The sequence below is a fragment of the Patagioenas fasciata genome, chromosome 21 (assembly GCF_037038585.1).
Source record: "Patagioenas fasciata isolate bPatFas1 chromosome 21, bPatFas1.hap1, whole genome shotgun sequence".
Taxonomy (NCBI): Eukaryota; Metazoa; Chordata; class Aves; order Columbiformes; family Columbidae; genus Patagioenas; species Patagioenas fasciata.
Window position 1 is genome coordinate 9,865,805 of NC_092540.1, and position 21,725 is coordinate 9,887,529.

The following is a 21,725-nucleotide window of genomic DNA, read 5'->3' on the forward strand; positions in this document are numbered from 1 at the left end:
GTAAGAACTAGCTTTCCTGTCTGCTGGAGGGCACGTCTCCAAGCTGTGCCCCACCGTGCATGGCAAGTCTGGTGGGATCGCTACTAGATCTGTTCTGCTGAGGTCCCTGGAGCATCTGTGATGGGTGACATGAATTAACCATCCCCTTTGTGGGCTCTGTCTCCTGGTAAAATATCAGGATTACAGGTTAAGCAGCGCAGATTGTAATTAAAGCCAGAAAGTCTGTGAGTAGCCAGATGTTAACTGGTGTCAACATCTCCAGAGCAGGTTGGTTTGACGCTGGTGTGGGGAGCGTAGGAGCATCATCCCACAGACGTGGGTTCGTGTTATGTTTACCTGAAATCTGAGCTTCCTGAAAGGGTATAAAAATCCCAGGAAAGGTTTGTTTTGTTACTTCAGTGTTGTGGCTGTTGGATTTCCTTAATTGTGGTGCAGGAGGCTTCCAGTAGGTCTCTGTTCCCTAGGGCTGCCCTCTCCAGCACAGGGAGGCCTGACCATCCCCCTGCCCAAAGCAGAGGCAGGGTCCAAGCCAGCAGAGTGCAGAGGTGGATTCAAAGGTGCTGGGGCCTGATGAGAGCTGGGGCCTCTCAAATGTGAAATGCCATTTGCTGCGGAGGTGCTGAATCTCAGGGGCCTGGGAAAACATCACACACTTCCCCCTTTCCCTGGGACTTGCTGCTGTTAGAGAAAAGTGTTGAGGTTCCAGAGCTCATTCCAGCTTGGCTCTCAGACAAAGGATTTGTCCAGCTCCTTGGAATCTCCTTGCTAAGGTGGGAAGCAAATGGCCCCAGGGGATGTTTTCCACCCTTCACCCTGGTGCCAGGGTTTGGAGCCTGTGACGTGCTGAGCATGTTCTCAGCTCCAGTCTCTGAGTGCTTCTGCGCTGCTCTCAGCTTTCCGTACTGAGGACTGCCTCATGTCCTCAGGTGCCTGCTTAGCAGCCCCTTCATGCCCTTCAGAGCAGATAGGAGCACCTCATTTTGCCTAAAGGGAGGATGTATTTGCAACCCTTCAACATTAAAGAATCTTCCAGAGCTCACCTTCCATGGAGGAGAGGGAAAGAGGGTAAGACATCCTTGACACCATGGTGGGGATGTCTCAGACATTCCAGTGCATAAAAGGGAGGGGAGTTTGGTTCTATCTCACTTGGCCTCCTGCTCCCTCAATCCCCTGCTTTTCCCTTCCTCCCATCCCATCCTCTTCCATCCACCTCCTCAAACTGCTCCCTTCACCCTTCTGCGCTCCGTCTTTCTTTCCTCTTCTTGTCATTGTGGACATAGTCACTTTAGTATTGTAGATACTCCTCACCCCTGCCATTGCCCATACAATATACTGAATTTCTGTCACCCAGCCAAAATGTGCAGTTTCAGGAGCATTTTCCCTCTCACAAGCCACTAAACTGAGCAAAGATTTTTTTTTTTTGTCTTAGAAGTGATATATTGCGTTGGAAGACCTTGCTGCTCCGTTTGTTGCAGGGACTCACTTCTACTTGGGTTTATAGTTTAATAACCCACTCAATCCCGTTCCATCACAACTCAAAGATGCTTTTGGTTGTGCCTCCTCCTGCAGGCACAGTATTGCTGAAAGACTGTATTGATGAGGATAGCTGAGAAGACCAGAGATCATCATGGCTTTTAGAGGCTGCACAGGGTTTGCTGGCTGGGTAGTTAACAGAGCTAGATGTCTTTGATTGGGAAGCAAATCAGAGGCAAAGATCAATGGGAGGGAGATGGTCTGGACTAGGAGGTGTCCAGGCCCTTCTCAGAGCGTACTGCTTTGTGAATAAAACAGCAGGAACCCCCTAAGATCCCCAGAATTGACGGGAGGGTGTCTACCAGGTGAATGGGGAGGATTGTCTCACATTCAGCTCTCTGCCTTGTTTCTGCAGCTGGTGTCGGTGCTGAGGGAGCTGAGCTACCTGTCTGGCAGCCGGCTGGGAGCCATCCCACCCACGGCAGCAGAAATCTATTCCTCCAAGGAGTCATACCGGCAGCTGGCGGCCAACTTGGAGCTGATGGTGAACAGATACAACAAGGTCCTGAAGACAGTCCTGGAGGTCGAATACCCTCTCATACAGGAGCAGCTGTGGGATATTAACTTGAAGCTGAAGAAGGCAGAAGAAACACTCAACTGGAAGATGGAGGGTGAGCTAGCTCTGTGTTAGGGCAAAAGAGGCCGTACAGGATTTCACAGAATCCCAGACTGGTGAGGGCTGAAGAGACCTCTGGAGATCTCCCAGTCCAACCCCCCTGCTCACGCAGGGTCACAGAGCAGATCACACAGGTGGGTCCAGGCGGGTTTCAATGTCTCAGAGAAGGAGACTCCACACCCGCTCTGGGCAGCCTGGGCCAGGCTCTGGCACCTCCCAGCAAACAAGTTTCTGCTCATGTTCAGATGGAGCCTCCTGTGTTTCAGTCTGTGCCCGTTGCCCCTCACCCTGGTGCTGGGCACCACTGAACAGAGTCTGCTCCATCCTCTGACACCCACCCTGAGATATTGATCCATTGATCAGATCCCTCTCAGCTTCTCTTCTCCAGCTCAACAGCCCCAGCTCTCTCAGCCTTTCCTCAGAAGAAAAATGCTCTAGACCCCTCAGCATCTTGGTAGCCACCGCTGGGCTCTCCCCAGTAATTCCTTGTCCTTCTTAAACTGGGGTGCCCAGAACTGGACACACCACTCAGATGGGGCCTCACGAGTGCAGAGCAGAGGGGGAGGATTCACCTCCCTCGACCTGCTGGCCACACTCCTACTCACGCAGCCCAGGTACCATCAACCTTCTTGGCCACAGGGCACATTGCTCATGGTTAACCTGCTCACTTGGGTCTCATCAGATTCCTCCCATGTCCCCAGCCTCCATCACCTGGTTCCCAGTGACAGTTCACAGCAGGGCAGGGGACTCTCCAGCAGAGCCAGCACTGGGGAGACAAAGGGCAGCCCCCAGCCTGCCTGCTCCTTCCCATCTTACCTTGATCTGCTTGGGCTGGGGACAGGATCCTGATCCCTTCAGCTTCCCTCTGGGCTTTTGGGGAAGAGAGGCTGCCCTGTAAGCAGTGATGCTGAGGAAACGGCAAGATTGGGGTTTGTGAGAGCTGGCAAGGCTGGGGTTGAAGAGTCTGCTCCCTGCCCGTGCCAGCCCAAGTGACCCACTGTGTGGTCATGTCCCTGTGTCCCCAAGGCACTGCTTTCTCCCTGAGTTGTGCAGGGACTGGGACCCCTTGGCCCAGCCATCTGGCTTGGGACAGACTTCTCCCGGTGGGGGCCAGGGCCACCTCGTTATCCTTTCCAGCCAGATGAAATACTGTGGTTAGTGGTGAGGTTTGTGCACCGTGACTTTGGGATGATTTAACCAGTGTTCTTGCTTGATCAGTTTTAACTGCAAAGCAGAATGGAGGAAGACAATTTGTTTCCTCTTGGTGAAAGCAAACTGCTCGCTGTTGGAATATATATTTCTGTCATCAGGCTTGTGGTATGAACAGGAACAAGTGTCCTCCCTTGGGAACTTGCAAAGCAGAATTCCTCATGCTGAAAAACTCTTTCTCCATTGCACAACAAAGATGAAGGGACTTTCCTGCAGATGAAGTTCCCTGAATCTAAATGCAGCCCTCGCTGGTACCTTGGGCTGTCACAGCCTGTGTTTGTGGGGCTGTGGGTCCCTGCTCTAGTGACAGTGGCAGGAACACTCAGCCTGTTGTCCTTGTTCTCTCTCTGGTAGCAGATTAAATCTGGGTACGGGAAAGGGGGAAGTGTCAGACGTCCCCACGGTGCTGGTGCTCCTGGCAGAAAACAGAGGCTGCAGCTGTACCATGGATTGTTGGGGTAGGAGGGAGCTAGGAGTGACTCTTTTGGTTGAGGTGGTAAGTCTCTTGTGTTAATGATGGGTGAGAAATACATGAAACCGTGGGGGAAAAGTCTTATGGAGAGTGCACAAGAGCTTGGCCATGCAGCTCTGAAAAAAAGTAGTCAATCATCTCATTTTTTACCAGGTGTCTGGGATCACATCTCCATGGTGATGGATGATGTCCATGACCTCGAGCAGAGGATACAGAAAGCCAAAAACAATGTTGAGGAGATCCAGACCATCGTGGGATCGTGGGCGTCGCCCATATTTGTGAGAAGAGATTGTAAAAGAGAATCGCTGCTGAGCCTGGAGGACTGTCAGGACCGCCTGGAACGGCGTTACAGCCTTGTCCGAGAGTCAGGGCAGAGGATTCATCTGCTGGTGAAGGTGAGGGGGGACCTTCTCCAGGGGTTTGTTGACTCTTCATAGGCTCTGGGTGTCTCTCCGCTCTGGTGAAAATGTCCAGAGCTGCTTCACCTTAAAATTAACTCCCTTAACTCATTTGAAAAACTTACCTGTTGTTGATTAAGGAATACTTTGATGGGTGAGCTGGTACAGCTGAGTGTGCGGGGCTGCTGACCAGGCACCGAGTTTGGAGCAGGAGCGGGAGCCGATGCAGCCCAGTCTGGCTCCCAGTCCTGGTTCTTGTGAAGCCACTAGAGGGGAGTCGTGCATCAGGCTTTGGGATCCTGCTCAGAGGAAAAACTCCTCCGAAATATTCACCTTAAAATGGAGAGGCAGCTGGCTGTGGCTGACCTTTCTGCTTTAGGCTTGTTGTTCCTCTGTGGGAGCAGGAGGTGACGCTGTCAGTCCAGGGAGAAGCTGAGTAACAAGAAAAAAGCTGCTGTCTGAACCCTGGGTTTTTTCCAGTGGCTTTGCCAGAGCTGAGAGTCCTCTTTGCAGAGCAGGAGAAAGCCCAAATCTCTGCGCCTCACCTGCCCAGAGGTTTTAGCGTGTCAGGGACAGCACCTTGGCTGGAAGGCAGATGGATTTTAGGTCCAGCCCACTCCTGAGGGTCACCATCTGGCCTTGGACTCTGGAGAGACTGGGCTGACCCTCTCTGGGACACTGAGCCCTTGTTGCTCACCTTACTTCACTGTCTGCACTCAGCCTTGGGCTTCTGACCCACTTCTGTACCCTCTGAACCCACGGCGAGGATTTTACTATGCCCACGTTGTCCTGCTGCGACAGCTGTGACAGGCTCAACCACCTCCAGCTACACCCAAAAGATGGGAACACTTCCTAAATTGACCGGAGAGAACATGGGGCTGTGGCCAAGGCGGAAGGGCTGGCACCGCTGCTCTGGTGGCTCACAGGGCAGGACCAACTGCAAAGCAGCATGAAGGTCCTGGGGAGGGAAAGGCACCGTGGCCCAAAATAGGATGTCCCCATGCCTCTGTCCTGCTGTGCTGGTCAAACCTGGAGGAACAGCAGCAAAGGGGCCAAGAGCTGGTCTGCTGTGTTTCCCTTGGGTGTTCAGGTCTTCTTTTGAGCAGGTGAGTCTTGAGGCTGCTGAGAGAAGAGCACAGAGAGTTTGGGTACGTGCACCCACAAGCACAGGCAGGACAGTGAGATGCTGGCTTGCATTGCCCTTTTGCACCAGGATGAGGCCTCTGGAGTAAAGGTTCAGTAGAACACCAGTGACAAGGGGGCATTGTCAAATACAAGGGCATGGGACGGTGAAGAGGGGGTGGTGCTTTCAAATGGGCATTCCCATAGTGTTCAGTCCTGTGAAGTTCCCCTTTCTCTTGTGTCAGCAAAATGTGGAGGTGAGTCTGCAAGGCACCAGAGCCCTGGCTTGCTCTGTTAACAGTTTAATCACTCAGCGTTGATGTGTAAAGTTGGGGAGCAGCAGCTCTGGGTTGACTCAAGCCCAATTGGCAATGCCACTCTATCTTGAGGAGGCTGAGGCCAGACCTTCTTGCTCTCTGCAACTGTCTGAAAGGAGGTTGGAGCATGGAGGGGGTTGGTCTCTTCTCCCAAGTAGTAAGAGATAGGATGAGAGGAAGTGGCCTCAAGTTGCACCAAGGAAAGTTCAGATTGGATATTAGGAAAAAATAATTCACAGAGAGGATTGTGAAGCTTTGGAATAGGCTGCCCAGAGCAGTGGTGGAGTCACATCCCTGGAGGTGTTAACAAATGTACAGATGGGGTTCTTAGGGACATGGGTTAGTGGTGGAGTTAGGTTATGGTTGGATTCGATGATCTTGAGGGTGTCTTCCAACCAGAATGATTCTATGATCTCATGTGTGCCAAGCTGCCATGCCACTGGGAATGGCACCCTCTCCTGTGTCCCCAGAGATGAAATACAGCCAGCTTTGAACCCCTGGCAGCAGACTGCAAGCTGGACCTTACGTTTTTTTTGAGCCCGTGCCTGTGTTGAGAGCCCCTGGCAGGCTTAGGAGAAAGAGCCCTCAGAGGGCATAGCAAGGCCGGAACAGGATCACGGCAGAGCCTGGGAGGTGCAGGGGATGGATACCCAGGCTGGTCTTGTGGGTGTGGAAGAGGAGACGCAAGAAGGATGGGGCCATTCTGTGGCCTAGAAAACCGTGAATTTCCTGACTGTGAACTTGCCTGGAGGTAAGGAACGCAATAAGCTGAGAAGGGAGGCTGTAAGCCAACCCTTTGTCTTCTGATCCCAATCTTTAACTATTTTCACTTGGTTTATTTAAAAACCCTTTTCTGAATTTTAAAGTTCTCTTGTTTTGAGATGACCATTTGTAGGGCAGAGGTGTAAGCAGTCCACTTGGAAGGACTCATCCACCCAAGGTAACATTATACAGGCCACAAGGACTGAGGCTTCATGCATTGGGATGAGCCTTTGGCCCAGGTCTGCAAAGCCCCCTTGAGCCCTTTGGCCTCAGAGAAGAGGGAGGAGAAGGTTGCAGGGCTGCTAAGTCTCTCACGCACTCCATTTTTACCTTGTGATTATTTTGAGTTGCTTCAGATGACAAAGCAGCCCTTGACAGAAGGAGAAAATTGTGGCCATGCTACCAGCAGCAACATCCGTCTGTCTGGTTTCTCTCCCCCCGCAGGGCTGGTACCTGTGTGCTCATTGCCATGAGTCCTCAGCTGTGGGCAGCTCTTGTAGGACAGACTCAGCCCCGCTGTATTTCAAAGTGTCGTCTTTTTCTTCCAGGAAAACCAGAGCCTCTTACTTGCAGACCCAGCATCTGACATCTGGAAGGCCTATGTGGATTACGTGGATGAGATAGTTCTGGATGGATTCTTCACTGCCATTGAGTGCTCACTCAAGTACCTCCTCGAAAGCACAGGTAACTGCTGGTTCCTCAGCTCTGGCCGTGATACCATCTTCAGTCTCACCAAAAGGAAGTTTCTGTTTTGTGCTTTGACTTGTGGTGGTCTTTCTACTCTGCCTCTTGCATTGTCTACAGCAAGTGCTGGAGGAGCCTCCAGACTCAGAGGGTAACTCTGTCCCCTGGTCACTGGAGCAAAGCCTTGCTCAAGGGAAGGGACAGAGATGACTGTGCACCATTTGCTGGGATTTGTGAACAGACAAAATTGAGGCATCATTCCAAGTCTGTTCTTGGGCATCAGCCATCTCCTGACCTCCCATGCACAAAGCATCAAGGTGACACAACCTTTCGTTTGTGGAGAGTCTCAAGAGTTGGTTCTGTGGATGAAAGACATGAAAGAAAAACCTCCATCACTGAGGAGTGAGGAGAGGGGTCACCAAAGCAGAGCTCCTGCCTAAGGCTGCCACGGAGGGTCACTCTGCTGAGAGCAGCTGTGTCCAGCTAAAGCACATCTTCAGAACGCTTCCCTCCTGGATGTGGAGGCACACTGAGCTGGAGAATTGCATCCAGTTCCTCACCATCTTGTTAAAAACAAGCACATAATTTCACATTTGTGAAACCAGATGGTGTTTTATTTTTTCATGCCTTTCTCCACTAAATTAAAGAGCCTCTTGGTTCCTGTTGTTTTTCTCCTCTTTAAGTACTTATGCGCTGTAATTGTTCAGCTCTCAGACTCCCTTTTGATTAGCTGAAGAGCCTGGTCTCTTTAAGGCTTCCCTCCACAGCGTTTTTCCGGTCCTTAAATCACTTGTGTCTCATCTGTTCTCCAGTATCTCCTGTGGGTACCAGAACACCAGCTGGTTTGGCAGCCTCCCCTCTGCGTTGTATGCAGACACAATGTCACTGGACCCAGCGAGTGGGTGTCCCACCTGCCTGGTGTCCCTGTGGGGCATGTGTGTGTCTTGTGGTGGGATGTTAGTGGTGGCTCTAGATCACTTTTCTCCCCTTCAAAAATAACCTGGCACCTCTGTTCTTCCCTACCAGATCCCAAGGCAGGGCTTCCTCCCCTGTTTGAGGTGCAGCTGGATTTGGTGATCCCAGATTTGATATTTCAACCCTCCTTGGACCCTGGCACAAACGATGGCTTCTACGACGTGGTGGAAGGTCTTCTCAACGACATCTACCGGATCTCATCGCTGGTGCCCAGGCTGGCTGAGCACAGCGGCTTCCTCCACTACCAGGTCCGTGGCTGTGGAGCTCCCTCACGCTGTGTGGCAGTGAGGAGGTGCCACGCTGCCCCCGCATCACTGCGAGCTCCTCTCCTCTTCTCTCCAGGCTGACATGGAGGTAACATGGCTGACCTGGCCGACATGCGCCATGAGCTGATGGGGCGTGTGCAGGCCGTGATGGCGGCCTGCTGTGATTACCGCAGTGCCTTCGACCACTACTCCTACCTGTACGGGGAGGACAGAAAGGAGTTCTTCCGCCAGTTCCTCCTCTACGGGCACATTCTCACTGCGGCAGAAATCGAGGCCCATGCAGAGAACGGGGTCCCTGAGTCACCTCCCACGCTGCAGCAGTTCCGAGAGCAGATTGACTCCTACGAGAAGATCTATGAGGAGGTGAATCGCATCGAGCCCATCAGCATTTTCCAGAGTTGGATGAAAGTTGATGCTCGGCCTTTCAAAGCGTCTCTGCTGAATGTGATTAAACGGTGGAGCTTGGTGTTCAAGCAGCATCTCATGGACCACGTCATGCACAGGTAGGAACCGTTCTACCTCTTCTTCCCAGAACCAAAGTGGGTTTCTCTTGTGTTGGCTGGGCTTTATCATTTCACACTGATAAGCAAAAGGCTAATACAGGAGCAAGAGGAGGGGGCACACACCCCCTGCCAGCTCCATCGCATCTCTGCTAACTTTCATCCCCTCGTCTCTGCTGGGAGCAGCTGGTCCAGCTGAGTGTGTAAAGTGCAAACAGTTCCACGAACTCGGTACCATCGACATCCTGCGAGCTGATGCTCCTACGACCTACTGTGTGGTGTTGGACAGGGTGTCTGTTTGTCTGTTCATCCTGGTCCAACTAATCTAATCTCTTCTAGGGCTCTATGCTTATTTTGTTGAATTTGCCATCAGTAAAGCTGCATTAATGCCATGAGATACTTGCTCCGTTTCTAAATGCAGTGCTCTTTTGAGTGCACTCTTTGTAAAAAAAAGTAATTGGGGTTGCCTGGCATGAGCAGTCATGGGGAGGCAGTTTCAAGGTTACAAAAAGGAGGAGCTTTGGATGTAAGTTTTGCATTAACATGTGTTCCCTGCTCTGAATAGCTGCTCAGCCGCCTGGTCTCTGCAGGATGATGTGTTAGGTGATTTATTTGAGTAGAAGCAGCTGAAGGATGCCACAGGGCTTGGATGCTTACGAAGAAATATTTACAGACATATGTACTAGTGAAGGCTGCTGCGTGTGGTGGCTGCTGTGATCTCTTGTGTTCTTTTCAGCACGATGATTCCTGTGCAAAGAGGTTTTTGCATAGGTTAGAACAGGCATTTAGGAGTTCTTATTAAGAGCTCCTGACTCAGCAGTTTAGTCTTTAATAGGTGAAGTGTTTAGGGCTCTGTTTTGGTCCAGCAGCATCCACAGAATTTAAGCGGGCACTTCAAAAGTAAGCGTTTTGAGAAGGGAAGAATGGAAAGGACCAAAGATCCAGGAGCCCATCAAGCTCTGCTAACAGTGTCCAGCAGCTGGTGAGATCAAGAAGCAGGTAGGGAAACTTCCCCCAAATAGTCTCCTTGTCTCTAACCATTCATACCTGAGGACTTTGAGAGTCATGGGTTGTACCTTTGTATCTAAAGACCTGGATGGATTTTTTTTTCTCCCACAAATGTTCGGTTGCTTTTCTGAACCGCTGTGAATTTTTAACATCTGCATCCTTCTGCAGCAGAGACTTACCCTCTGAAATAAGGCAGCGTGCGAAGAAGAATCCCTGTTTGTTGTAGCTTTACAACCTACCAGGTTCATTTGTTGAATTCTTGTATTGGAAGAGATGACATGAAAACTGTCCTTTCACATTCACTCTCTTCAGACCACAGACCCGAGCTCACAGGTCTCCCTTATAGAATCATAGGATAGAGTCATAGAATCTGTTTGGTTGGAAGAGACCATCAAGATCACAGAGTCCAACCATAACCTAACTCTGGCGCTACCCCATGTCCCTGAGAACCTCATCTATATGTCTATCCAACCCCTCCAGGGATGGTGACTCCACCACTGCCCAGGGCAGCCTGTTCCAAGGCCCGACAGCCATTTCTGTGAATAATTTTTTTCCTAATACCCAATCTGAACCTCCCCTGGAGAAATTTGAGGCCATTTTATCTTATCACTTGCTACCTGAGAGAAGAGACCAACCCCCTCCATGCTCCAACCTCCTTTCAGACAGTTGCAGAGATCAGGTCTCCCCTCATCTCCTGTTCTCCAGGCTGAACAGCCCCAGCTCCCTCAGCTGCTCCTCGTAAGACTTGTGCTCCTCAAATGCCTTTTCTCCAACCTGGGAAGTCCCAACCCATTTATCCGTTCCTCACAGGAAGCTGTACCACATCTATGGATCCCTGTGAGCATGAACTGTGGTTCTGATGCCCTCAGCATGTTGCCATGTGATGGGCAGAGTTAGCCAGGCCTTTCCCTCTCCGTGCCAGTCCAGCTGCCTGGATGATTCCGGTAGGAACTGCTCTCATTTGGTGCTTTCCTGTTTTGTGTTCTACAGCTTGTCTGACCTGGACGAGTTCATAAAAACTGCTGACAAAGGTTTGAGCAAAAAGGTTGAAAAAGGCGATTATGATGGTTTGGTGGAGATCATGGGGCATCTCCTGGCCGTTAAGGAAAGGCACAGTGTCACCGATGCCATGTTCGAGCCCCTGAAGCAAACCGTCGAACTGCTGAAGACGTATGAGCAAGAGCTGCCGGAGGAAGTCTATAAGCAACTGGAGGTGGGTGAAAAGCTGCGGTGGACACGGCGGTTTGCCAAGTAGCCAGCGTCAGAGTATGAGCTTAAGAGCATTGCAGGAATATTTAAAGCCCCACTCCCTGTCATTAGAGGGCCTCAGTGGATAGTATTTTACTATTGTGGGATGTGCCTTAATAGCTCTAAATTTTGGAGTTATATTGAGGTTTTTCTTTTAAAGCAGAGATTAAGCCTTTTGTTATGTATGAAAAACATAGAATTGCCTGCTCCAACTCTCAGCGATTACTCTTGAAAAAAATTAATGCATTTTCAAATACATCTGTTAATTAGTTTGAATTATAATGATTTTTAAATAAGCCAGTTCTTGGCAACTGTGGAGATGGGAAGGATAATGTTGGCAGAGGAGTCGCCTTCTCATAGGACTTCAGTCCTCCACTAGGTCTATAACACCCAATCTGCTTGACCCAAAGGACATCACTGGGAGCACGTTATGAAAGTATTTCAGCACCTTTCCACATCTGGCCCTGATGAATCAATTTTTCTTTGGGGAATTCTTCTCATTTCTGGCCAGGGGACCATGAGGTGAAGGTTGGAAAAGCCTGTGGGATGCCCAGCCAGCCTTGGGGAACTGGCAGCAGTCACCATGTTACGGTGGAGGAGCGTGTGGCTGCGTACTGATGGATACCCCTTAGTCACGGGGCGTTGTGTGCAGAGGGCTCTGTGTAGGACACCAGGTTTAAGGCAGAGCTTTTTGGGGAGAAGTTCCTCCCTCTGCTGCAGGCTTGGATGGGACCTGAGCGGGGTTTAGCAATCCCCCAGTTTTCTGCTGGTGCAGCCGTGATCCACGGATGGTTGTATCACCAAATCTGACACGGGTAAGGGTCCTAAAGATAACTGGATTCCTACAGACACCCTGAAAAACAGAAGAGCTGCATTAAATGAATGTTTTGGCTGCTACAGCAGCTTCAGTTCAGCATAAAAAATGGTGCTATGGGGAACCCAGCTCTGCTGATTCCTCTGCCCAAGAGCTGCTTGCTTGGTGCCTGTTTGTGCGTGTAGATTTGAACAACTGATCTATTTTTCTGACAGAAGAAATGAGGTATGCAGGGCAGCCATTCAGATGTAGGAGATAACAAAACAGTTTCGTTCTTTCTGGCAAGTGACAGCAACACATAGTTGAATAATTCATTCACTGCTGTACACAGTAGGAAAACCAAAGTAAGTTCCTCCAGGTACCGCTCCCTCCATGGCCATGAAGATGGATGGGCTGGAGCTGATAGTTTGTATGAGAAGGACAAGGAAGCAGCTCCATGTGTGCCCTGCTATGGTCATGGATAGTGATTTCTACAGAGACTGGAACATGAAGTGCCAGAAAGAGACCCCTCAGGAGGGACTGGCCCTGCTCTGGCCGCCTCTGCTGCCTCCAGGTTATTTCGCTTCTTTGCATAGTGTTGGTGCATCTCCATTAGTCTTCTCAACTATGTGCACTGGGATGAAAAGAAGCCCAAAGTCTTTCCTGTAGGCTGGCACAGTACCTGGGGAAGTGGGAGAGCAAAGCTGTGGGACTTGAGGACAGCAGAGCCCTGGCTGGTGTCACTGTCTGGGGTGAGGATTTGGCTCGAGAAGTCTGGTGAGAAGAGAAGAAATCAAATCTCTTTCTAAATAAAATCCCAGGTGCAAAGGGTGGATTGTTAGCAGTGCTGTGCACCAGCAGCTTGGATGCAGTCCTGAGAAAGAAACTGTCTGATTTAGTACTAATATTATACAGGCAGGCTGGAGGGATTTGCCCCAGAAAGCTCTGTAGAAGTCCTTCTGGCATAATATCTTCTGCTCTAAGAGCTGGCTGGAAATTTCCCAGGCTCTGTTTCTTAATTAGCTCTGGGAAGCCGGACGATCTGATGAACTTGCATCCTCAGCCCACCCTCCTGCCTCCAGCCAGCTCTGGGTCCCGCTGGGCTCGGTGTCAGGAGAACTGTGCTCTCTCAACCACCGAGCCATCCTGGGAGCCCAGGATCTGGTCTGGGACCCTTCTTCTGAAGTTATTTAACATGTTTTTGCAATCAGAGCAGTCAGTTTTAAAGTCTCAGTCTTCATTCGTCTTCAAAATTGTGGATAACTGATAAGTTTTATCCCAAATTGTGTTTAGCTTTTGCATCACAACAAAACTTCCTTGCAGTTTTAGGCATGGAATCTGTTGCTTTTCCTGTTCTGTGATTGTCCATAAACAGATCAGTCACATCTTATATCAAATAGCAAATACTGCCTACCGTCATTTAAATTTTGCTTGCAGGAGCTGCCAGAAAAATGGAACAATATAAAGAAGCTGGCGATAGCTGTGAAGCAGCATGTGGCTCCTCTGCAGGCGAACGAAATGACAGTTGTGCGCAAGAGCTGTGCGGCGTTTGATGTTGAGCAACACAGGTTCAGAGAGCGATTTCGGAAAGAAGCACCGTTCAGGTACAGTGAAATTATAACATCAGAGAAGCCCTGAGGAAGAAAAGCTTCATGGGATCATCTCGGAGTGTCCTGAGGATGTGTTCTTGAACCCTTGCATACATTTCCTACCTGCTCACGGTGTTGTATCTGTTATGCCCTGGGTGTTTTGTCCCTGCAAACACTCTAAGGTGTTAGCAAGAGATTCAAACTGAGGTGCCAAAGTGCCCAAGTTCTTCAGGATCCAACTGTCAGCTGAGTGCGTGTTTTAGGATCCTAATATCTGATTGAGGTGCTGAATTGTTCCTGGACTCCCTTTTGGGCTCAGTGTTATAGAAAGATATAAAGCTCAGAAGTTTCTACACTTCTGTAAATGTTTCGGTCAAAGACATTGTTCTTAACCCCTCCATGAACTCCTCATTCTTCTCATCTGTTTCACTCATAATTGGTACCTTATGTGGCATCCCAGAGAAGCCCCAGGCAGGTACAAGAGTTTATGTATCATTCCCTCTCAATTTCTCTTCCGTCAGGTCCTAGTTTAAAGTTGTCATTGAAAAAAAGTCTTTGAGGATCTTGAAATAAAAAGGGAAGCTGAACAAAAGAAGCCCAGGAATGACTCAACTGCTGATGGTTCCCTCGCTCCTGGCTGGAGCGTGGCAGCTGAAGAAAGCGGCACGGCCGTCATTCCGTCATGGTGTCTCCTGGCTGCTGTTAGGAGTGTTACCATGGCGATGTTTAATTGGCTGTCTTACTCATGCAGCTGATGTCGATATGGTTCCTTACAGGGAAAAATTCGATTAATTGCTTTACTTTGAGATGGCAAACAGTAGTGAGGTTAGAGCGGTGAATAGAGAGAGATTTGCCCCTCGCTGAGGTGCTGTTTGCAGAGAGGTGAACTCTTCGGAAGGAGAGGAATGAGCAGAACAAAGCTGCAATCAGGCAAATATAAAAAACAATATAATATTAGTGAGTGAAGGTGTTAGGAGAGGTTTTACAGCTTCTGCCTTCTGGTTTTGGTTTTAAATCAAACATCTGATGTCCCAAAATCTTTAAAAGTGATATCAAGTGGTCAGTTTACAACTGAGCTGAGGCCAAGCTTATTGGGAGGTGCTACCCCTTCTCTGGGCCTGGTCAGGGAACGGAGCAGGCACAGGAGGGTTTTGGGATGTCCTGAAGAGCAACGCTGTGTGGGGAGAGGTGAGATGGGTAAAGGGAATAATGGGCCCATATTGTGATAGACTTTGGGGAGTGCGTTTGGGTGTTGGCTGTGTTGTGGATACCTGTACTGCCCTGTGTCTCTCTCACACATCAGACCTCTGCTGGGCTGGCTGGTTCAGAGATGGTGGAGCCTTTGGTGGTGTTTTTGCTGTGAGATGTGCTGAGCAGTGTCCCACAGGTGATGTCAAAAGCCAAGGTGAATGCAGGCAGTGCTGGGGACATTTCCCGCTCCTGAGTTGCTCTTCCTGACCCACGTTCATCATTGTCTCATGGAGCAAAGGTGTGAAGTCTTGCAACTCCTTTGCATTTTGACTTTCCACTCTCTTCAGCTCTTTTTTCTGCTTTGCCAGAGTTTGACTGAGATGGGAAATTGATATTGCCATGCTGATGTACTCCAAACAGTGTATAAAGCTTTATGCTGCCGGTAAAAAATAAAACAGTGATTAGCCCCATTTGTCACGAGGCCAAGAGTAACGAAGGAAGCACCGTTGTCTGATGTGTTTTTCATAAGTGAACGCTGATACTATAGTACTGTCTTGATTTCTAGGTGAAGAGCGTGCAGGATGCAATACGGGAGAAGAAGAAATCCTTCCATTTTCTTGGAGAAGACATCAACTTAGTACCATCAGTAGGCGTTTTCATCACCATGAACCCTGGTTACGCAGGGCGAACAGAGCTACCTGAGAATTTAAAAGCTCTCTTCAGGTGAGTCCAGGTCAGGGTTTGTGACCTGGCAGAAACTGTCTTTTGGAACATCCAGGCTCGACCTCATGTCCTTGGGGAATTCACTTGCACAGGGCATTCGCAGGTAGTTTAAGCCTTGCACAACAGGCCTGGGTCTGGGCACGCACAGGCAGGGCAAAGGAGCTCTGTCCCTTGTCGTGGGGAAGGCAGAGGGTGACCTGGCTCGTAAAAGAAGGCCTAGAAGATGAAGCTGCAAATGCGCTGCCTGTAAGACCTGTAGTCAAGAAATACTTGTTCTGCAATGCCTCCTCACCTGTCATTTTAGGCCGTGTGCGATGGTTGTGCCAGACTTTGAGCTGATCTGTGAAATTATGTTGGTGGCTGAGGGATTCATCGAGGCCCGGGTGTTAGCCAGGAAGTTCATTACTCTCTACCAACTCTGCAAAGAGCTCCTGTCCAAGCAGGTGAGCCTGGTTCTGTGGCTGAGTGGTATGATGAATCTCCAAAATCAGCAGAAACATGGCACTGTGCTGCTCAGCTCCATGGCTAACGTTTCACAGCTTTTATTTAATGGCTGCATTTGCACTGGCTGCTGGGGGAGGAGAGGGTTGGTGATCATCGGAGCAATAAAATTTTCAGACTGCTTTACTGGAGCATCTGCAGGGACAAAAGCATTTGACCAGCTGCATTAATGGGAGACCTTTCAGTGAGTTTAAATGACACCATGTTTGGGGTAGTATTCAGTGACCTTTTGCTTTCCAGTCTCTTCCTATTGATTCTCCTGCCTGCAAAGGGTTTATGGTGTCCCTCTCTGAGTTCAGCCTTAGGCTGGTTCCAGGTCTTGTTAGAGTTACTGTCAGTGCAAAGCAAATCAGATTTTTCCTTGTCATTATTTGTGTAGATCGAAGCTGGGTCCAGAGGAGACCTGAATCAGGATTCCTGATGATACAAACCTGATCTTGGCTGTGCCAGCATGAGGCTGGGTGGGATATGCTCTGTCGCAGAAACTTGGTGCTGTGCCTTGAGGGGCCTGGTGGAAGCCATGGCCTCCCACACAGAGCAGTCAGCTGTCGAGCTGTGCTCTGGAGGGTGTTAACAGGACAGAAATATGAACAGTTGTTTGTTGGCTTGAGAGTTCTTCTCATGCCGTTTTGTGGTACTTTTTCAGCAGTGTCTTTACTGACCCCTTATTCCTGGACCTCCTCTGAGACCAAACAGGCTTGTCATCTTGTGATGGGCAGGGTGGAGAAACTTGGGTCTTTGGGGCCTCATAATGGACTCACAAGCCTTTCACCTTGGTGGCTCCTGCAGATGCAGGGGGCTGGCTGGCCTTGCTATAGGTGCTTTATGATTTAGGTGAAACAAATTGCTTTGGTCTCTGGAGTGCAAATCCTGCTGCTGTCTTACTGCCAACTGTGAGCCCATGTGATGGTCTGAACAGCTGAATTATTTGACTCTTTAATACTGTCCCTGACGGGAATCTCACCTACTGAGATGGAAACCAGGTCACTCAGGCTGGAGAAGGTCTCTGGCCACAATGCAAATAACAGATTTAGATGTATTTTCATTGCTTACTAGTCTGGCAGTTTGGGAATGGTGGTTCTTCACCCTACATGGTACTGTCTAAGCATAAACTCATGCCTCTTTTTTTTCCTTCCTCTGGTGTAGGATCACTACGACTGGGGCTTGCGTGCCATTAAGTCAGTGCTAGTTGTTGCTGGCTCCCTCAAGCGAGATGACCCAGAGCGACCCGAAGACCAGGTTCTGATGCGCTCTCTTCGTGACTTCAACATCCCCAAGATTGTGACGGATGATGTGCCGGTGGTTATGGGGCTGATTGGGGATCTATTCCCTGCACTGGATGTGCCTCGGAAGCGTGACCTGAATTTTGAGTCGTTTGTGAGGCAGGCTGTGCTGGACCTCCGGCTGCAGGCTGAGGACAACTTTGTGCTCAAAGTAAGACCAAGAGATCTTCTGCTACACCCACATCGCCATCAAATCATTTGGGTTTTCTCAAACAGCTTTGCTTCTACAAAGAGAGCTCTGCACAGCATTGTCCTTGCAGGCAGATCTCGCTGGAGGGCAGTCAGCTGTGCTGGGTCTGAGGCAGTTGCACCTGCTCCTGAAGTCAGCACTGGATCAGTCTCTGGGCTTCCAAAGGGGCCAACTTTTGTAGGCTCATGAAAGTGTAGCCCCTGGAGAGCAGGGCCTCATCAGGTGGTGGTTGTCAAGTATAAACAGCGCTGAAAGTTTATCTGCAGGCTGAGGATTTCACCCATTGTGATTAGAGTGGCTGGACCAAACTCAATTGTCAAATCTGCTTGTGTCTCAGGGTCACGTCTTTCTAAAGAGGTGGCCCAGTGGGACCTATTTTATAGACCTGAACTTCAGTTTGGCATCTTTGTCTAAAATTTGGGAGTGTTTTTCTCAGGTGGTGCAGCTGGAGGAGTTGCTGACGGTCCGGCACTCTGTCTTCGTGGTGGGTAACGCGGGCACGGGCAAGTCTCAGGTGATGAGATCCCTGAACAGGACTTACCAGATAATGAAGCGACGTCCTGTCTGGACAGACCTCAACCCCAAGGCAGTCACCAATGACGAGCTCTTTGGCATCATTAACCCAGCAACAAGAGAATGGAAAGACGGTAAATGTCATTTCATGTCTGAAATATGTAGATAAAGACGGGTATTTTTAATGAATTTCCCGAGCAGCAGCAGGGTGACTGGTTCTTCATGTGCAGGTCTGAGAGCCCAGGTGCTTGTCTGCTGCCTACAGCCACATGACAGTTTGTTGTTGAAAGGATACACAGGATGTTTTAGCTCTTTGATCTTCAAATGGGAAATATGGCATAAGCCTACTTGATCCTATTGCCCTAAGAATAATTTTAATGCCCATTAATACCAACACTTACCAGTTCCTAAGTGGGGCAGGCAGTTTTTGGGAGTTGGCTGGACCAGTGATGGAAGAGATGTCCCTCCTGCACTGTGGTGTGCACTGGGACCCCAAAAAATGTCCCATCCCCAGGTTTTCATTGCTGATAGCACGCACAGCAGCCTTAACGTCAGTTTTTCCACTCAGTATGGCTGCCCGATCTCTGTAGCACACCAGCGTTTGCCAAGCTGTTGATCCTGCTTACTCCTGAGGAACATTTCAAACTTGCTGGAAGATTACAGAAAATCTGGAGTGGAAATGTTGGGTTGTGACTAATACATAAAGGCAGCTTCGATTTACGTGTGCGGCGGGTTTGGGAGGTGTGGGGGAGGTGAGGGAAGACATTACCATGAATCATCCACAGCAGCAGATGAGCTGCCACCCACCTCCCCTGGCCCCGCCATGGACCCTTCCCGACCCCCTGCTTTGCTCCAATGCCAGGTTAATTTCTTTCTAATTGTAATTAGGGAGCCTAAATCAAAGTGGCAGAGGGACGTGCAGGGTACAGCCTGAACTGTGCAGACTGGCTGCAGCAGTGGCTGCAGATCGAGGGCAGCGGTGACACCGAACAGCAGGAGGGACATTTTACAGGTGACTGTCCAGTGGTTTCTGGCCTGCGATGGTTTAAATGAAATAGTGGCACTCCTCCCTGAGCTTTCAAGGCAGATATTTTCTGCAGTAACCATTCCTGAAAATGTTGTTTCGTGTTGTCAAAGACCAGCAAGGCAATCTTCACCACAGCCTAGCAAGAGGTGACCTGTTCCCTTACAGATCAGCCCCTGCTTTTCCGCTCCCCAGTTTTATCCTGTCACATTATCAGAAGTTGAAAAGGTCCTACGTGTTAGGTGGTAAAAGGTCCCATATGGGAATCCCAAAAGTGTTCTTTGCAGAACAAAACTCTTCTTTTAAACCCCAAGAGAGCCGTGTGCTGTGGATGCACAAGGTCGGGACAGAGGCGCTTTCCTCTCCCCGCTGCCGCGGTGTATCCGAGGGAAGCCCTGATGCCCTGAGACAGCAACTGTTTCTGATGCTAATAATGTCGGAGTGGTTCCCAAGGCGCGTGTCCAACACGTAAGGAACTGGCTGGAGGCAGAGGCGCTGAAGCGTTATTTTTGTTGACCCAGTCTCGGGATCACACACCTGTTCCAGGTGAGCCGTTCTGCATTTGCTGAGCACAAGCTTTGTCTTCAGTCAGATGGTGCCACTAGCTGTTCCTGATCTGGATCACAAAGAAATAGCTTGTCCTGGAGAAAAAAAGAAAAAAAAAAGAGTTCTTGTCACAATTCACTGGAAGAGAGGCTTTTTTTTAATGTTTGCCTGATGTTTTCTCATGAAGACCAGCATCTCCCGAGGTATTTTCACATGTAGAGGAGAGCAATAGTTTTGTGGAGTTTTCATTTGCTCTGCAGTGCTGCTGCTCTATTCCCAGCCTTCGTGGTCTTCTTAACATTCATTATTTACTCCCCTTGAGACTCTGTATCCTCTCTCTCCTTGATTTTACCAACATTTTGTTCTGTCATTCAATGTCATTCTGTGCTTGTTCTCCCCTCAGTCTCACTGAAGCCATGACCCAGCGTTTAATGCATCTTGATTGCCCTGATATACTTTGAGCCACAAAAAAATATTTATAAGGATTTCCTAGGCATATTCAGGTGGTTTTCTCTGCATTGTATAACTCATGCCGCCTTTTGCCTTTGAGTAGCTACTCTACATTTTTCTTATCCCTTATGATTCTCGGTGGGAATGAAGCTCGTGCGTAGGTCTGCAATCATTTTCAGTAGTGATAACTGATAACCCTTTTTTCACTTTAAAGCAAACTAGAACCGTATTGTGATATAGTAATATTTACGTATAGGCACATAGAGTTTTGCATGTTTGAGAGGAAAGCATTAATTAGAGTAATTTTTACTGTGTTGCTGGAGAAAACCGTTAGAGCAGGTGTCAAGTTCAGTGTTCATCACCATCTTCCTGTCACCCTCCCAGGCCTGTTTTCATCAATCATGCGAGAGCTGGCCAACATCACGCATGACGGTCCCAAGTGGATGGTACTAGATGGAGATATTGATCCAATGTGGATTGAGTCTCTTAATACTGTGATGGATGATAATGAGGTAATGAATATAAGTTAAAGAAGGAGATATTCTTTGACTGCATGGCATGGTTCAGCCTAAAAATGCAGATGCTGAAATAACACCTCCTAGAATAATGCGGTTGTGTTTCTTCAGATACACCAAACAATATCACATATAGAAAATGGTGCATGAGGGGAAATAGCTCAAATCATGGTTTCATTGTAATTTCCCTTCCTGGAACTGGGCTCATGGATAATCACAGATGTCCTGATTGTAACTCCAGGCCCTTCAAAAATAGGATGGGGTCATAATTCCACACCTTTTTCCGCCGCTCGAAGGGAGTGCTGTTCCTTTGAGTCATGGAAGACAGTTCTACTACCTGCTGGAAATCAGCTGCATTCCCTCAAGGAACTGTGCTGGCAGCAACCAAGCTTTTTAGTGCAAAGTGCTGAATGCTTTTCATTCCTGTTCCTGGGGAAGATGTCATTCTGTCTGTCTGTCTGTCTGCCCAATGCAGGTGCTGACCCTGGCGAGCAATGAGAGAATCCCTCTGAACCCAACGATGCGGTTGGTGTTTGAGATCAGCCACCTGCGCACAGCCACCCCAGCAACCGTGTCCCGAGCGGGTGAGTCCTGGCCTGAGCTCCGCACTGGGATTTGCCGTGAACCCAGGAGGATCTAGTGCCATTAACCAGTCTTCTGTTGGCCAACTTGACTCCTGTTGCAAGTACCCAACCTGAGATCACAGCGGCCGTGGGTGGACAGGGCAGGTTTCTGACAGACAAACTGAGGATCCTGACCCCAAATGCACATGTGGAGCTGTCATCATCCTGGAGATTTACCCAGAGCACTCTGACTGTTGGTGGGTGATCATGGCTTCAGCGTTGCTGAGTGCTCCTGTTGTGCAAAGCCCTTTGGATGGACTTTATGAGGAGAAGGACAGTATCTGTCTCAAAGAGTTCTTGATCTTCTGAAGAAGTGCATGAAGTATGGGAGAAGGGAATGGAGGTGTCCCCTAGTTTTACACATGGGGAAATGGGGCCCAGAGCAATGAAACTGCTCAGACAAGACAATGTTCTGAATTTAGGGCAAGGTCATGAAAAGCGCCGTGGTTTCAAGGGTGAAGTTTCTTCACTGTTCATGTTTCTACTCTGCAGTGGGGCAGGAAAAGGGGGCAGGTAATGGGACGTCCCGTCATATTTGATAGGGTTTTAGTTGTGTGAAAGTACCTGGTAAACTCTGCTGGAAGAAAGGAACAGTTTCTGCTATGTCTTTACTATATGTTCTCTCTTACCCTGGGCCTAAAGGGATCCTGTACATCAACCCGTCGGATCTGGGC

General features: G+C 49.3%; 2 protein-coding genes across 2 annotated transcripts; both read left to right on the top strand.

Annotated features, from left to right (window-relative positions):
- The first annotated feature begins 8,207 nt into the window (after positions 1 to 8,207).
- On the top strand, positions 8,208 to 13,541 carry LOC139829570 (dynein axonemal heavy chain 9-like). Its single transcript, XM_071817745.1, has 4 exons — positions 8,208 to 8,336; positions 8,431 to 8,857; positions 10,853 to 11,075; positions 13,341 to 13,541. Exons 2-4 carry the CDS (start codon positions 8,448 to 8,450, stop codon positions 13,539 to 13,541), a joined length of 834 nt encoding a protein of 277 aa, XP_071673846.1. The 5' UTR covers positions 8,208 to 8,336; positions 8,431 to 8,447.
- Positions 13,542 to 15,204: 1,663 nt separating this feature from the next.
- Positions 15,205 to 21,243, top strand: LOC136110863 (dynein axonemal heavy chain 9-like). The gene is made up of 6 exons (XM_071817851.1): positions 15,205 to 15,406; positions 15,711 to 15,849; positions 17,054 to 17,341; positions 17,817 to 18,027; positions 20,298 to 20,425; positions 20,904 to 21,243. Exons 1-6 carry the CDS (start codon positions 15,348 to 15,350, stop codon positions 21,066 to 21,068), a joined length of 990 nt encoding a protein of 329 aa, XP_071673952.1. The 5' UTR covers positions 15,205 to 15,347; the 3' UTR covers positions 21,069 to 21,243.
- The last annotated feature ends 482 nt before the right edge of the window (positions 21,244 to 21,725 follow it).

What these genes read in the sequence shown, in the direction of transcription:
- LOC136110863 (XM_071817851.1), top strand. Translation starts at nt 15,348, where the DNA reads ATGAACCCTGGTTACGCAGGGCGAACAGAGCTACCTGAGAATTTAAAA. An exon ending in AATTTAAAAGCTCTCTTCAG is followed by an intron (nt 15,407 to 15,710) that starts GTGAGTCCAGGT and finishes CTGTCATTTTAG; the next exon opens with GCCGTGTGCGATGGTTGTGC. An exon ending in AACAAGAGAATGGAAAGACG is followed by an intron (nt 18,028 to 20,297) that starts GTAAATGTCATT and finishes TCACCCTCCCAG; the next exon opens with GCCTGTTTTCATCAATCATG.
- LOC139829570 (XM_071817745.1), top strand. Translation starts at nt 8,448, where the DNA reads ATGGCTGACCTGGCCGACATGCGCCATGAGCTGATGGGGCGTGTGCAG. An exon ending in ATGGACCACGTCATGCACAG is followed by an intron (nt 8,858 to 10,852) that starts GTAGGAACCGTT and finishes TGTGTTCTACAG; the next exon opens with CTTGTCTGACCTGGACGAGT. An exon ending in AAGTCTATAAGCAACTGGAG is followed by an intron (nt 11,076 to 13,340) that starts GTGGGTGAAAAG and finishes TTTTGCTTGCAG; the next exon opens with GAGCTGCCAGAAAAATGGAA.